We start from the raw sequence: 14916 nt of genomic DNA, 5'->3' as shown, positions 1-14916 counted from the left end.
TCCTGCCCCCTCAATTGGCTTTTGCTAACGGTTCTGGTCCAATCACAGGCTTTTAAAGCCCATTTCCTGTCCCATTGCATTTTGGTCGGTTCTGGTTGCCGAATTCCAAACTTTTTGGGCAAAAAGTTCTAAATTCGGCCAAACCTCGAACACCCAATGTTCGGGCCGAACCGATGGTCGACCCGAACTGTTCGATCCTCCCTAGTGCTGACATCAATCATCCACTCACGTGCAAGCAAAAATTCATGTTTACATTTTCCTTGCACGTGATTGGTTATTCTTTGCAAAGTGGACATACCCTACTTTTTTAGTAGACCTGCCTAATATTGCTTTAGTGAATTGACCCTTGGGACTGTTTAGGCCAGTGGGCAGAATGAAAAAAAAAGATCCGATTTCTCCATCTGTTCAAATAAGGTGCTGGGACATTGTTTTCTGACAGCAGGGCCCACCGCTTCCAGAATACACTGATTATCGGCTGCAGCCATTTACCTGGAGTTGCTGATCGAGAAGTTTTTTTAGCATGCCCCTTGGCATTTCCCTTGCTTGGTCTTCCCACGCAGTAAACACCCAAAGAGAGTACTCAGCACACACAGTGGTTGAGAAAGCAGAATATATTGTTAACAGTTCCAGTCACAACAATTGAGTAATAATAAAAATAATAATACCCGAGCAGCAACACTCACACAGGAGACGGAATTCACAGCAGGAGAGCTGAAGAAGACTGAGGTGGCGACATCTGGCACACAGGCGGTAGGCAGGCATATGCAGTAAGCTCAATAGCGGAAACATTTCCAAAGTAGTCTGTGCCAATCTGTATACTGTCCCTCCTCTGCTGAACCGGTCCTTGTTCTAGGTTCACTCTTCCTGTCAAGCTTGTTTCTGTCCCTAACCTCACCACATGCAGAATGCGTGTCTGGACCAGGGCTTTTTGTAAGCTTTGCCCTCACCAAAGATGGCTGCAGGGTCAACCGGGTGGCAGCATCTAATTAGACAGCAGCCCACCAGATGACTGTGCAGTGCCCCCAAGAGGAATACATATTCCTGCAAGACAGACGCAACAGTGCCACCCATGTACTGAACCTGCGCCTGCCTACAAGCAGCCCGGTTGCAATCACTGAATGGCTAGCTTTAAACAGCATAGTCACATTAAACGACTGCTTTATCACCTCCCTGCCCCCAGCCTGTGATTGGACAGTGAAAAGCAGCAAACTGATGACTAGGGATGAGTAAAGCCAACCATACATGGTTTGAAACTTGGCTGGAAGCAGGTGAGATTCAAACCATTAATAGGCAGGCTAAATGTACCAGGTTGATCAATTGATCAACTTGGGTACAACCAGCCTGCCGGATTCTCTTGCAATTATCACTAGTGCCTGCCATAGCCGCTAGTGATAATCACTGTCTTCTCCAGGCACAGATGGTTTCTATCCATGGTTTCAGGAAAGAAATTCACTCTGTGTATGGTTGGCCTTAATCTATCCGGGTTTGGTACACAAACAGTTTTGCGAAATTTAATCACTTCACGGTGACACTTTTAACTTTATGGGGGAAGGGGGGTGTGTGAAACTTCTGATCATTTATAGGGTTAAAAGACAACTTTTTGGAATCAAAAGGTATGAGAAGCTGGGCATTGTCATGAGGAACATGTACCAAGGCCACAAAAAAAACTGTATTTCTCCCTACACAGAATTGTCAGCTCTTCCTAATAGGCCCAGTACATGACAACATGGCTCACACTAGCGTAGAAAGTGGGTGGAAATAACCATTACTTCAAAATATTGCCTATTGTGACTCAGGAGCAAAGGCTGTTAGCTGCATTTTTAGTTGTTCCTTCTTTCTGGTGGTGAACCTGAAAAGTTATTGGCCAAAAATGTGCAATTTGCAAACTTTGCTAAACCTGGGAATTTGACGCAATCTCATAGTAGTGGCAAACCCAAACATCATCCTTGACTCATCAGTCTGAATCCCCATCCTGTAAGCATGTTCCTTGCGTGTTTAATAGAGCCTAACCAGTCCCTTGTTCTGCCCCTCCCTCTTCCAGTCTTAGTGCTGCTGTGGGATAATAGACTAAGTGAAATTCAGTTACCTACAATAGCTGCATTAATTGACTTTAATAAACACATAACTGCTTTAATTGCTAAATCTTAATACCTGCTTGGAGTTCAATTTTAATCCATGAAAACATTTTTTCTTGTTCTTATATTCAAAGGAAAGTCAAATTGTTTTCCATAACAACCACATTTTAGCTGTCCTCCTACCAGAGTGGATTAAAGAATTATAATTTTTTTAGATAATGGATTAATTAAACATATTTTATTAATTGGAATGAAAACATTTTCCACTTTGCAGAGAAGAAGGGCAAGAAGTCGGACTGCGGCGAGTGGCAATGGAGTGTCTGTGTCCCCTCCAGCAGCGACTGTGGTATCGGGATGCGGGAGGGCACGCGATCAGGAAAAGAATGTAAACAAAACACGAAAACCCAGAAGTGTAAAATCCCATGCAACTGGAAGAAGCAATTTGGAGGTGAGCGGACAGCATATGTGAATCATATCTATATCTATCTGTCTGTCTGTCTGTCTGTCTGTCTGTCTGTCTGTCTCCCTGTCTGCCTACCTGTCTGCCTGCCTGTCTGCCTGCCTGTCTCTCTGTCTGTCTGTCTGTCTGTCTGTCTGTCTATCTATCTATCTATCTATCTATCTATCTATCTATCTATCTATCTATCTATCTATCTATCTATCTATCTATCTATCTATCTATCTATCTATCTATCTATCTATCTATCTATCTATCTATCTATCTATCTATCTATCTATCTATCTATCTATCTATCCTGTACTTTTACTTTATCATTCAGACAACAGTGAGACATCTTTAGTGGTGGCAACAGGATAATTTTTTTCTTTAGCCACCAGGGGCAGCAGGGGAAGCATTTGGCGTAACAGAAGGACAATTACAGAACTAATGCACTGTGTCTATCTCTCCCTTCAGAAGCTGAAAACCGCCCCCCCCCCTCTCCTTGCCACCGGCTTTCAGCTGCTGGAGTGAGAGACACAGACACAGTGCATCGTTCTGTAATTGTCCATCTGTCCCATCCAGAGTTGTATAAAGTACTCGAAACCCATACTTGAGTAAAAGTACAAGTGCTCGATCAAAAAGTGACTTGAGTAGAAGTGGAAATGCTCGATCAAAAAGTGACTTGAGTAGAAGTACTAAAGTATTCAACATTTTTTGTACTTAAGTATTGCAAGTAGTTTTTTAAAAAAAAATGCTACTCAAGTACTGAAAGTAAAAGTACAAGTACTGTGTTATGTAGTTATTAAAGAAAGAAGTCAAAAGTTTGAACATCATATTGTTTTTTATTATTTCAAATGCAGCTTTTATTTATACATACAGTAGCATTTATTTTCGTATGCGCTGATAATACACATGTTTTGAGCTTCATGAAATCTTCCATCTACTGTTCTGGCAGTGGTAATTTTTATAATTGTAACGAGTAACAATGCAGCACAAAAAAAAAAATATTGGAGTAGAAGTATAGAAATCATTGAAAAAATGTAGTGAAGTAAAAGTGGAAGTAGGAGAAGAAAATTCTACTCCAGGAAAGTACAGATACCGCCTTTCGGTACTTAAGTACAGTAGTGAAGTAGTTATACTTAGTTACTATACATCTCTGGTCCCATTGCACAGATCCCCCTCTATGTGCTGCCCACATCTGATTCCCCCTGTGTGTCTAGGCCCCCCCCCCCTCATTCGCCCCTTGCAGTGCTGGCGGCTTCCCTCTCCCACCGGGGGCTGCGGGTACACAGGGGATGGAGAGTGGACAAAGGGGCAGGTAAATATGTCATTTACTGGCCCCTTCCTGTGTTTTACTGAAACCCTTTCATTTATCTTTAGTGTAGCTGAAGCTACAGAGAAAGGTGTTGAAGAATCTGTTTCCTCAATTCCTTTCTCTGTCTCAAAGGAGAGATGTCAGGGGTCTGTTTAGATATTTCACTCAAGGCCCCCTGCAACAGCATTGAAAAGAAAAATTGTAGGAATAATTTTAGAAATGTAAAAATAACACATAAAAGATAATTATAAAAAAAAAAAAAAAAAAGAAAGAAAATGTAAAGGCTTATTCACAAGAGTTCTCAGGCCCATACAGTGTGAATGAGTGGTTGGCTTGTGTGACTGGAGCTGCCTGTTATTCTATGAGGATGCAGTGGCTGTATGAACACAGCTGCAGGTACCTAATTTGATAAGAGTGCAAGTGTTGGTGAATGGCCCCAAACACACACTGTCTGCGTTTGGGGCCGTACATCTGCATCAACACGTCTGTCAAATTAGGACCTGAGGCTGTGTTCATTCAGCCACTGCATCCTCATACGGCGGTTCTAGTCACACAAACCAACCACTTATTCACACTGTATGGGCCAGAGAACCCTTGTGAATAAGCCCTTACATTTTTAATTTTTTTATAATGTTATTTTTTTACATTTATGTTATATATGTTCTTACAGCTGCTGCATTCCCATAGCATAACATAGGCTGCCTGCACACAGCTCCAGCCACATTTATATTAAAAAAAAAACACTTATTCACACTTTACAGGCCACAACCAGTATGTGAATGAGCCCCAAATACCTCATTTACACACAGAAAAACACAATACAGTTTTATCTTTTTGATTTTTTTTTCAGGTATTTTGTAAGTTATGTTATGTTTGTGTCCACTGATATCGTATTGATATTTTTTTTTGGTGGGGGGGGGGGGGGTAGGCTGTACGGGGCCCCGTGATTTATAACAGCCCTGCTTAGTGGTGCCATGCTCCTGTGAGATAAGGAAGCCTACACTCCACTTACATGGAGACTTCTCACCCACAGGCTTCCTTAGGAAATCAAAGAGATAAACAGTCACTACTTAGATCTTGGATCAACAACTCCACAGTTTAAGCACTGTTAGAGCCGGTTCACACTGGGGCGACTTGTCAGGCGACCTGGTCGCCTGACAAGTCGCCGTGGGTCGCCTGCCATAGATTAGCACAGGACCCGTTCTAATAGGAGCGACACAAGTCGCTCCGACTTAGAAAAAGGGTCCTGTACTACTTTGGGGCGACCTGGAGCGACCTGCATTGACTTCAATGATATGAAGTCTGTGCATGCCGCTCCGAGGTCGCGGTGCGCGCTGTGCACCGCGACTTCACAGGTCGCCCGGCAAAGTCGGGTCGCTCCTATGGGAACCGGCTCTTACCTTGTAATTGCTACAAAGTTATAATGTTGCAGTCTGATCACCGGGGGAGAGGAGACTGAGGAAATGCTCTTCTCTCCCTGCAGCAGACTGATGTCATCATGTCAGGCTAGGCAATGTCCCTGGACTGCCGCTTAAGAACTTTTTTTTTTCTGATTAATTAAAACCAGAACTTTTCTTTAAAAAAAAAATATATATATATATATATATTGTGGCTTTATACACTGCTCAAAAAAATAAAGAAACACTTTTTATTCAGAGTATAGCATCAAGTCAGTTAAAACTCCTAAAATATTGATCTGGTCAGTCAAGTAGCAGAGGGGGTTGTTGATCAGTTTCAGCTGCTTTGGTGTTAATGAAATTAACAACAGGTGCACTAGATGGGCAAAAATGAGACAACCTCCAAAACAGGAATGGTTTTACAAATGGCCACTAACATTTTTTCCCTATTCATTTTTTCTGACTGTTTTTCACTAGTTTTGCATTTGGCTAGGGTCAGTGTCACTACTGGAAGCATGAGGGAATACCTGGACCCTATAGAGGTTGCACAGGAAGTCAACTCCTCCAGGATGGCACATCAGTACATGCCAATGCCAGAAGGTTTGCTGTGTCTCCCAGCACAGTCTCAAGAGCATGAAGGAGATTCCAAGAGACAAACAGTTACTCTAGGAGAGCTGGATAGGGCCCTAGAAGATCTTTAACTCATCAGCAGGACTGGTATCTGCTCCTTTGTGCAAGGAGAAACAAGATGAGCACTGCCAGAGCCCTACAAAATGACCTACTGCAGGCCGTGGAGAACGTTATGCTGCCTGTAACATCATTGACTGGTTTGGTGGTGGGTCAGTGGAGGTCTGGGGAGGCATATCCATGGAGGGATGCACAGACCTCTACATGCTAGACAATGGTATCTCTACAGCTTATTCTATCTTGTTGGTCCAGGGGGGGAGAAGGGGTGAGGCCGGGGAGCATCAGCAATCTAGGTAATGCTTGTTAGCATTGAAATGTTCTGTTTTCCTTCTTTGTCAAGAAGGTTTTGTTTTCTGTTGGTTCGGTGTATTGAATGTTTGTTTGAAATCTCAATAAATATATCTTTAGAAAAAAAAAAAGACAATGGCATCCCAACTGCCATTATGTATTGAGATGAAATCCTTGGACCCATTATCAGACCCTATGTTGGTGCAGTGGGTCCTGGGTTCTTCCTGGTGCACAAGAATGCCCGACCCTTATGTGCTGAGAGAATGCAGCCAGTTCTTGGAGGATGAAGGAATCTATACCATTGAATGGCCCCCACGCTCCCCTTACCTAAATCCAGCAAAACACCTCTGGGACATTATGTTTCGGTCCATCTAACGCCGACAGGTTGCACCTCAGTCTCTTCAGGAACTCAGTGATGCCCTGGTCCAGATCTGGTGGGAAATACCCCAGGACACCATCCGTCGCCTCATTAGGAAAATGTCCAGACATTGTCAGGCATGCATACAAGCATGTGGGGGCCATACAAAAAACTGAGTACCATTTTGAGTTGCTGCAATGAAATTTCAGCAAAATGGACTAGTCTGCTGCATTTTTTTTTTCACTTTGATTTTCGGGGTGTCTTTGAATTCAGTCCTCTCTAGGTTGATAATTTTCATTTCCATGACACGATGTGGCATCCTTTCCTTCCTAACACATTACCCAGTCCATATCAGTATAGATATCCTGTATGAGATTTTTCCCCATTGAAATCTGATGGGTTTTCAAAGTGTTCCTTTTTTTTTGAGCAGTGTACTATGACCTGTCAGAAATGTATCCATGCAGACTTGAATATTTCCTGAATTGTCCACTTTAAAAATCTGTGTAAAAAGTCATCAGAAATTACGACAAATGTGTAAATTGGGCCTAAGCTACTAAATTGTGCCAACAATAAAAGCCAAGCATACTTACTATTTTTTTTTTTTCTTTTCCCTTCATCCTGTAGCGGAGTGCAAGTACCAGTTCCAGGAGTGGGGAGAATGTGATCCAGAGACTGGAGTAAAGACACGGAATGGAAATCTGAAGAGAGCCCTCCACAATGCAGAGTGCCAGAAAACTGTCACCTTGTCCAAGCCATGTGGAAAGATCACCAAACCACCAAAATCTCAAGGTAAGGAAACTCCATGATGTACACTGATTTAGGCTTCCAAAAAAGATAAGAGATGTGATGCTGATGGTTACTGTAAACAACCTGCGCCTAAATGTCTGATGACACAAAAAACTGAAATGAGTCATGAGCTATGATTCCCCCATGGGACTTTAAAGGCTCAAGAAGGTATTTATTTTTCTGATAGAAATATATAAATTGTATTAAAGATACAGTAAAATTGGGTAAACAGAACAATATTTAAATTCCATATATTAAGGGATCACAGAATTATATATTATGATACATATAGGCTAACCCTTATGCAGAGATCACATATTGTGTCTCACGCGTTTCAAAGTCAACTAGCTTCCTCTTCAGAAGATTCGGAGACAATATGTGATCTCTGCATAAAGATTTGTTTATATGTATCCTATTATATGATTCTGTGTTCGCTTGACTATATGGAATTTTAAATATTGTTCTGTGTACCCAATTTTACTATATCTTTAATATGAGGTATACATTTCTAAAGGAAAAACAAATACCTTCTTGATTCTTTAAAGTCCCACCCAATGGGAGAATCATATTTATTGGTAAAGGTTGAAATATACAGTAGGATGTGGCCAACATATAAAAAAAACATCTAGATTAGAGGAACTGAATTTATTCTCTTTTGCGAAGAGGAGATTAAGGGGGGATATGATCAACATGTATAAATACATAAGGGTCCATATAGTGAACTTGGTGTTGAGGTATTCACTTTAAAGAGGAACTACACTGCATCTGAGCACCACAAACCAAAAACGCTATTTAATTCATTTTTAATATTCAAAGCAAACTCCCCTATTTATCCATGTTTCCTTTATTTTGCTGAGAAATCACTTTAACCGCTTGCCGACCGCCGCAAGTACATATACTGCGGCGGTCAGCCCCGGCCAGGCAAAGTGACGTATATATACGTCACTAGCCTGTCACCGGCTTGTGAGCCAATAGCGGGCGAGCGCGCGCCCGCCCCGGCTCGTTCACTAAGGAGTCCGTGCGTGTGACCAGCGGACCCGATATCCGCCGGTCACACTGCGATCGTCGGTAGAGAGGGAGAAAGGCAGGCGGCTAATGTAAACAAGCCGCCTGTCATTCTCCCCTGTGAAAAAATGGAGATCAGACGGTTCTACTATGTAGGACCGTTGATCTCTGTTTTCACAGTAGTAGCCATGTCCCATCACAGTTAGAAGCACGCCCTTAGGACACACTTAACCCCTCCCTCTCCAATACAGTTAACCCCTTCCCTGCCAGTGTAATTTTTACAGTAACAGTGCATATGTATAGCACTGATTACTGCAGTAATGTCACTGGTAACCCCAAAAGTGTCAAAAATGTCAGTCAAGGGTCCGATCTGTCCGCCGCAATGTCGCAGTCCCGCAGAAAAATTGCAGATCGCCGCCATTACTCGTTAAAAAAAAAAACACCAAAAATGACAAAAATCTTTCCCTTTGTTAGTAAACGAGATAACTTTTGCGCAAACCAATCAAAATACGCTTTTTGCCATTTTTTTTATCAAACATATGTAGCATAAAACAAATTGGCCAAAAATGTTAAAAAATTTTGATTTATACATTTTTCTGGGGAATTTCATATAAAAAAATGTGAAAAATATTGTTATTTTTGCAAAATTTACGCTCTTTTTTTGTTTATAGCGCATGATCAAAAAATCGCACAGGTGATCAAATACCACCAAAAGAAAGCTCTGTTTGTGGGAAAAAAAGGACGTCAATTTCGTTTAGGTACATCGTCGCATGACCACGCAATTGTCCGTTAAATTCACGCAGTAAAAAATCGCAAAAAAACCCTTGGCCAGGAAGGGGGTAAAATCTTCCGGGGCTTAAGTGGTTAAAAAACATTTCTGGCAATGCCCATCTTGAGTAACGGCAGTTAATTGATGTAACGTTTACTTCCTGAAACCATCTGCCCTTAGCTCAGCCATGCAGGCAGGATGGTGTGCTTCATTGAGAAAACCCCTCTTCCCCGCCTAAAGGCTCTTGAGATGTATGACATCATTTGTCTAGGCAAGAAACCAGGAAGTAACTTAAGAAATGCAAAAAAAAAAAAAAGTTTAAAACAAGAAAATATGATGTACTTTGCTATCTATTTGCTAATGCTAGCAACATAGGAATTACAAATAATTAATGTTGAGTGAGAGGGTAAAGTTCCACTTTAAGGTCATCACAGAAGACAAGGGGGCACTCTTTACATCTAGAAGAAAAGAGATTTCATCTCCAAATACAGAAAGGTTTCTTCACAGTAAGAGCTGTAGAAATGTGGAATAGATTCCCTCAAGAGTTGGTTCTCGCCAACTCAGTAGATTGCTTTAAAAAAAGGCCTGGATTCTTTCTTAGATGTATATAATATAACAGGATACTAAGATTTATAAATAAACTTGATCCAGGGAATTGCCTCTCGGGGCATCAGGAAGGAATTTTTTCCCCTGCTGGTGCAAATTGGATCATGCTTTGCTGGGGTTTTTCACCTTCCTCTGGATCAACTGCAGGTATAGGATTATGTATATGGGATTGTATGACTATATTTAATTTTTATTTTCTCTTTTGTTGGTTGAATTAGATGGACTTGTGTCTTTTTTGAACCTGACTTACTATGTAACTATATGTAAACCATATTATAAAACAAAAAGCAGGACTGAATGGCTCGGTCTTTGTCCTTATCCTCCTGGACCTTTGACAGTATCATGATTCAGGTTCTGTTGAAGAGCTAGGGTAATTTTTGATAAATGTACTAATAAACCTGGCTCAACAGTACCTTAACATTTCTTAGAAAAGATGACAACTTCTTGTGCTTTGAAGAGGTAAGCTGGCCATATACTTTTCAAATTTTAGCCAGTCCCCAAAATGTTCTTAGTTGTTGGTTCTGTCAGACAACCCCCCCCCCCCCCCCCCAGCCGCTTACCGGGAAGATCAGTGTGCTGGTGTCTCCTTATACAGCTGAGAACAGAGATTATGTGATCACCTATAAAAAAGAGGGAAAAAAGTATTTATAATGTTTTTATTTATATATTTATATACTGTATGTATATATATATATATATATATATATATATATATATATATATATATATATATATACAGTATATACATATATATATATTTATATTTTTATATATATATATATATATACACACACACACAGTATATACACAAATATTTCGCCTTTCATTTCTATTTTAAAATAAATATATTGTATTACAATGTGATCGTTTACATATACTGGCTTCTAGCACTTATATGGTTTCATACATTTTCTGTGCTATCCATTCCATTTCACTTTTAATTTTTTTTTTCACTTAGATGTATTTTATGGATCTTGCTGGTGTTGTAAATCAATAATGTAACTGGAGGAGTATCTCAAAATAATATTCAGTCCACATATCCAAAGCACACAACCTTATGTTCTTTTCCAGAGAGTGTAGTGTTTATTGAACCCCAGAAACAGATGACATGTCCGACCAACAGAGTATATACAAAAAAATATAGTACTGAGAAGAACTATGAGTCTGTTCAGAATAATAAGTTCTTCCTTTCATGATTTTAGCCAGTTCAAAATCCAATGATATACCCATCCTCATTCACTAGAAGGTAGAGGAAGGGCCTTAGATATTTCAGAGGGAAACATTCTCAAGCAGATACGAGGGTTAGAAAAAAAAATACAAGGGTCCTTAATAATATGTGAGCTGGGTGAAGCATGGTGTGGTGGGCAGTAAGCCTAGATTATGTGAGGCCCTTTGGCGATCTCAAGAGCCCTGCGGCCTGCACCTGAGGCTCCCTATGTAAGAAATTTGGCCACCACTGCTGTACTGAACTTTGTAGAAAGTGGAGGGAGCAGAGAGTATTAAGCCAGCCATTCATGGATCGAAATTCGGCCGGTTCAGCATGTATGGACTAGCTGGTTGTACACCAGTTGATCTATCGATCAACTGGTGTACAGCCCACCTGTCAGGTTTTTCCCAAACAATTAGTGCCAACAGCTAACCCTGGCAATACTAATCACTGTGTTCTGTTAGTGGGGGGGGGGGGGGGGATTAATTGGATCCTGTATAAAATTGTCCCTACTATGTATGTATGAATGTGAGTTAGGGACCTTAGATTGTAAGCTCCTTGAGGGCAGGGACTGATGTGAATGTAAAGCGCTGCGTAAATTGACAGCGCTATATAAGAACTTGAAAATAAATAAATAAATGGAGTACATATAATTTGGATGAAAGTTAATTAATTGTCCAATATATTTTTTTGGATTATGGGAAGAAACCTATAGGAAGACAGAGGAAATGTACAAACTTTATGCAGGATCCTTGGTGGAAATAAAAGTGCTATTGGACTGTCCCCAGGCTGCACAGGACAATACAACTGCATATAGGCAGGCAGTAATTGATTTTGCTCACTAAGAATTTTTTATTTTTTTGGCTGAGCTCAAAGGAAATGTATAGTACTTTTGTATATATTTTCTTTATCTTTTATGATCTGGTCTAAAAAAAGAAAACGTAAAAATACTTTTTCCTTTTTTAAGTCGGCAAATTGTAAACTATGACATATGAATATTTTTTAGTTTCATATGTAGTCAACACTAGAGGTTTCTGGCCCTATTAATGTGTTTCCAAGGCTCCTCTTATCCTGGGGGACTGACAACTCATGGGACCCCTGGGCAATAGAAGATTATGGGGCCCCCTGTGTCCCCACACATGCAAAGCCCCTTCTACAAGTTGCACTGCCCACATTACATACATTCGTAGCACCCAGCCTCCACATATTGCAGCTCAGTTGCACAGAAGCATAGTGCGAAAGTAAATGCCCAAGTCTTGTCTGACGCTTAGGCTCAGGGAGATTCCCATTGGCATTACTGGGACACCTGACAGGTTCAAAGGTGGCAGCCATTTGAAAACCTGTCAGGGGCCTGACGGCTTCCCAACCATGCCTCCAGGAAACTCCATGAGCCTGACCATTTGGTTATTGCAGCTCAGCTGCATAGAGGGGGCATCTACCGCAGCATAGCCTGCATGGAAGTTCCCAGCTTCTTTCCATAGAAGCCGCTGGGCACGTCCACATTTAAAGATGGGCACTATGTGGTAGGCATGTTTTTGACGCAACCAGGGACGTTTTATGAAAGCAGTGGGCTTGTGGGCAAGATCATAATTTGGTCCCTAATGTCAGAGAAAGAAGTTTGGCGAGTGAAGTGCACTGCGGCAAAAATTAGGTGTGGTTTTCGGGGCTGTAAGTAGCGCCCTTCTGGTTACACAGTACGGTAAAGATGCCCTAATACTGAGGGGTTAATTGCCTTGTGCATTTGTTCGGCTCCCGCTCAACTCCCTCCTGATAGGCTTACCAACCCCCCTGAACATGAAAAATATATTGACAGAGTGCATTTTTTTTTTTTACTGAGAACCTGAAATATGACAGAAGCTCATATTAGAAACTAAGAGGGGAAGAGAGGGCGGAGTGCTAGAGACAGAAGGGGGGTGGGGGAGAGATAGGAATAGGAGGGAAAAAGAGAGATGTAGGAGATGGGAAAGTAGAACAGAGATGGAGGAAGGGGAGGGGTTGAGAGGTGAGGGGAGAGAAAGGGAGGTGAGAAAGGAGGGGGTGAGAGAGAAAGAAAGGTAGACAGAGAGAGGTTGTAAGAGAGGGGGGGAGAGGAAGAGAGAGTGAGAGGGGGTATGATGGGGGGGGGGGTGTGAGAGAAAGAGAGAGGAGGAGGTGGAAGCAAGAGAGAGAGAGGGGGTGAGAGAGAGGGGTGAGAGAGGACGGAGGGTGGGAGAGAGAAGATCACAAGGATAGGGGATTACTCTTTCTTTTCTGGTCTCTTCCCTTATTCAGGGCTCCCGGTCAGCCTCCTCCAGGGTTTTTCCTTGTCTACCTTGATTGTCTCTGATAATGCTAATGTGTCGGGGCACACCCTAATCACCCTGTGCGCTCGCCTATGAATGGTACCAGGAGCTTCTCATGGGGCCTCCTACTGGCCCCGGGCCCCTCGGGCAGTGCCCGAGTGCCTGAACAGTCAGGCCGTACCTGCTCTTAGCCACTCTGTTAAAAAAAAGGCTATAGAGCCCAATAGCTCAAGCTTAAATTTACACACAGAAGTCAGAACAGTAATTCATACCCCTTTCTCCCTACTGCTGTATCCCAGCTTTCGATTAGAGATAAAGTGCCTGAAAGGAGACAACTACTTTTTTTATTGTTTTCTGCTCTCAAATTATCTTACTATATTGTATATCATAAAAAATAGATATAAAACTATTTAAAAGCTACGAAAAATGAAGAAAAAAAATAAAACAGTTATTGTTTCTTTTAAAAAGTTTATGATTGATCCCCTGTCCAGAAATGCAGAAGGATCTTGGGTGCACCAGGATTCCAAACAGACAGATTGTGTTTCTCACACTTTAGCAAAGTGTGGAATTCATCAGTTGAGAAAGGGGCCATTGTGAGAATATAATGTGTCAGAGGCAAATGTGTGAGAATCATCCCAGTAGACCCCATGTGGTGACCATACATGGAAAGAAATAGAAACAGTAGAGCTACACCGTGCACAATCTTACTGGGAAAATGTATTGAGTATGCATCCTGAATCCTTATTGTACTATAATGCAGTTGACATTTTTTTTTTCATGCGACTCTCACATATTTATCTTCTTGACTTTTGAGATAAAATCTCTAAGCCATGCAGAGAGTACATGAGTGTTTTCAATCAGTTTGGAACTGGCTAGAGGGGAGCACTGAGGCACAGTCATTGGGCAGCACTACTGAGTAGAAAGCAAAACTTGCATAGTTTCATAGTTACATCTGGTTGAAAAAAAGTCTATCTAATTCAACCAACAATAAAAAAAAAAAAAAAAAAAAAAAGAAAGAACATGTGATTAGAAAATATTGCTCGTGTAATGCACATGTGTTTATGATTACAAAAAAAATCATTTAACTTCCACCCTCCTGCCTATTGCACATATGCGCCAGCAGGGCGGTTCGCCTTTACGCCCGGTGCACGCTGGGTGCACCCATATATGAGCAAGCAGGAGCCTACATAAAGTTATTGTTAAATTTGTCTTTCCAATTGTTGGCTGGTGCTGCAAGTATTTCTTTCTGTGACATGCCTTCCTCTGTGTGTGTCACTGACCTCGTGGTGCCGTTTCCCAGCATGGGAGTAGTATTGTAAGGACCAATTGTATTATGATTTCTGTTTGGCATTAGCGTCACCCTTTAAAGGAGCCTGGCCACAGGCTCCTGCAAGGATGGACTTTGAATGTAATTGCCGGAGAAAAGACTTTTCCTAATACTGTATCAGGTACGGACAGCACTAGTAGGGGATAGTACAGCCAGTTGCAAAGCCCAGCTATGTTGTAACATGTTGCACTATGTAAGAAGAGAGTGTGAGTGTGTATTCGAAATTATTATGTCATCTAACTATACTAACTATACTACCCCAGCATGTAATTATTATTTTTATCAAGTAAATACAGTTCTTATTAAAGAAGAAGTTGCTTGGTCTAAATTACTTGAAAAGGGGAAGCAAGTGTGTTAAGTATAAGCGTATTCATA

The 14916-nt window shown here is 41.4% G+C and overlaps 1 protein-coding gene across 1 annotated transcript in view; it reads left to right on the top strand.

Moving 5' to 3' along the window:
• PTN (pleiotrophin) overlaps positions 1 to 14916 on the top strand; it is a 138062-nt gene that overhangs the window by 90718 nt on the left and 32428 nt on the right. The window contains exons 3-4 of the mRNA XM_082253391.1: positions 2350 to 2523; positions 7184 to 7348. Of these exons, the coding sequence (XP_082109517.1) occupies positions 2350 to 2523; positions 7184 to 7348 (339 nt within the window). The remainder of the gene's footprint in view (positions 1 to 2349; positions 2524 to 7183; positions 7349 to 14916) is intronic.

The sequence above is a fragment of the Pelophylax lessonae genome (genome assembly GCF_965119305.1).
Source record: "Pelophylax lessonae genome assembly, chromosome: 4".
NCBI classification, from domain to species: domain Eukaryota; kingdom Metazoa; phylum Chordata; class Amphibia; order Anura; family Ranidae; genus Pelophylax; species Pelophylax lessonae.
This window is presented reverse-complemented; position numbering and strand designations above follow the sequence as displayed.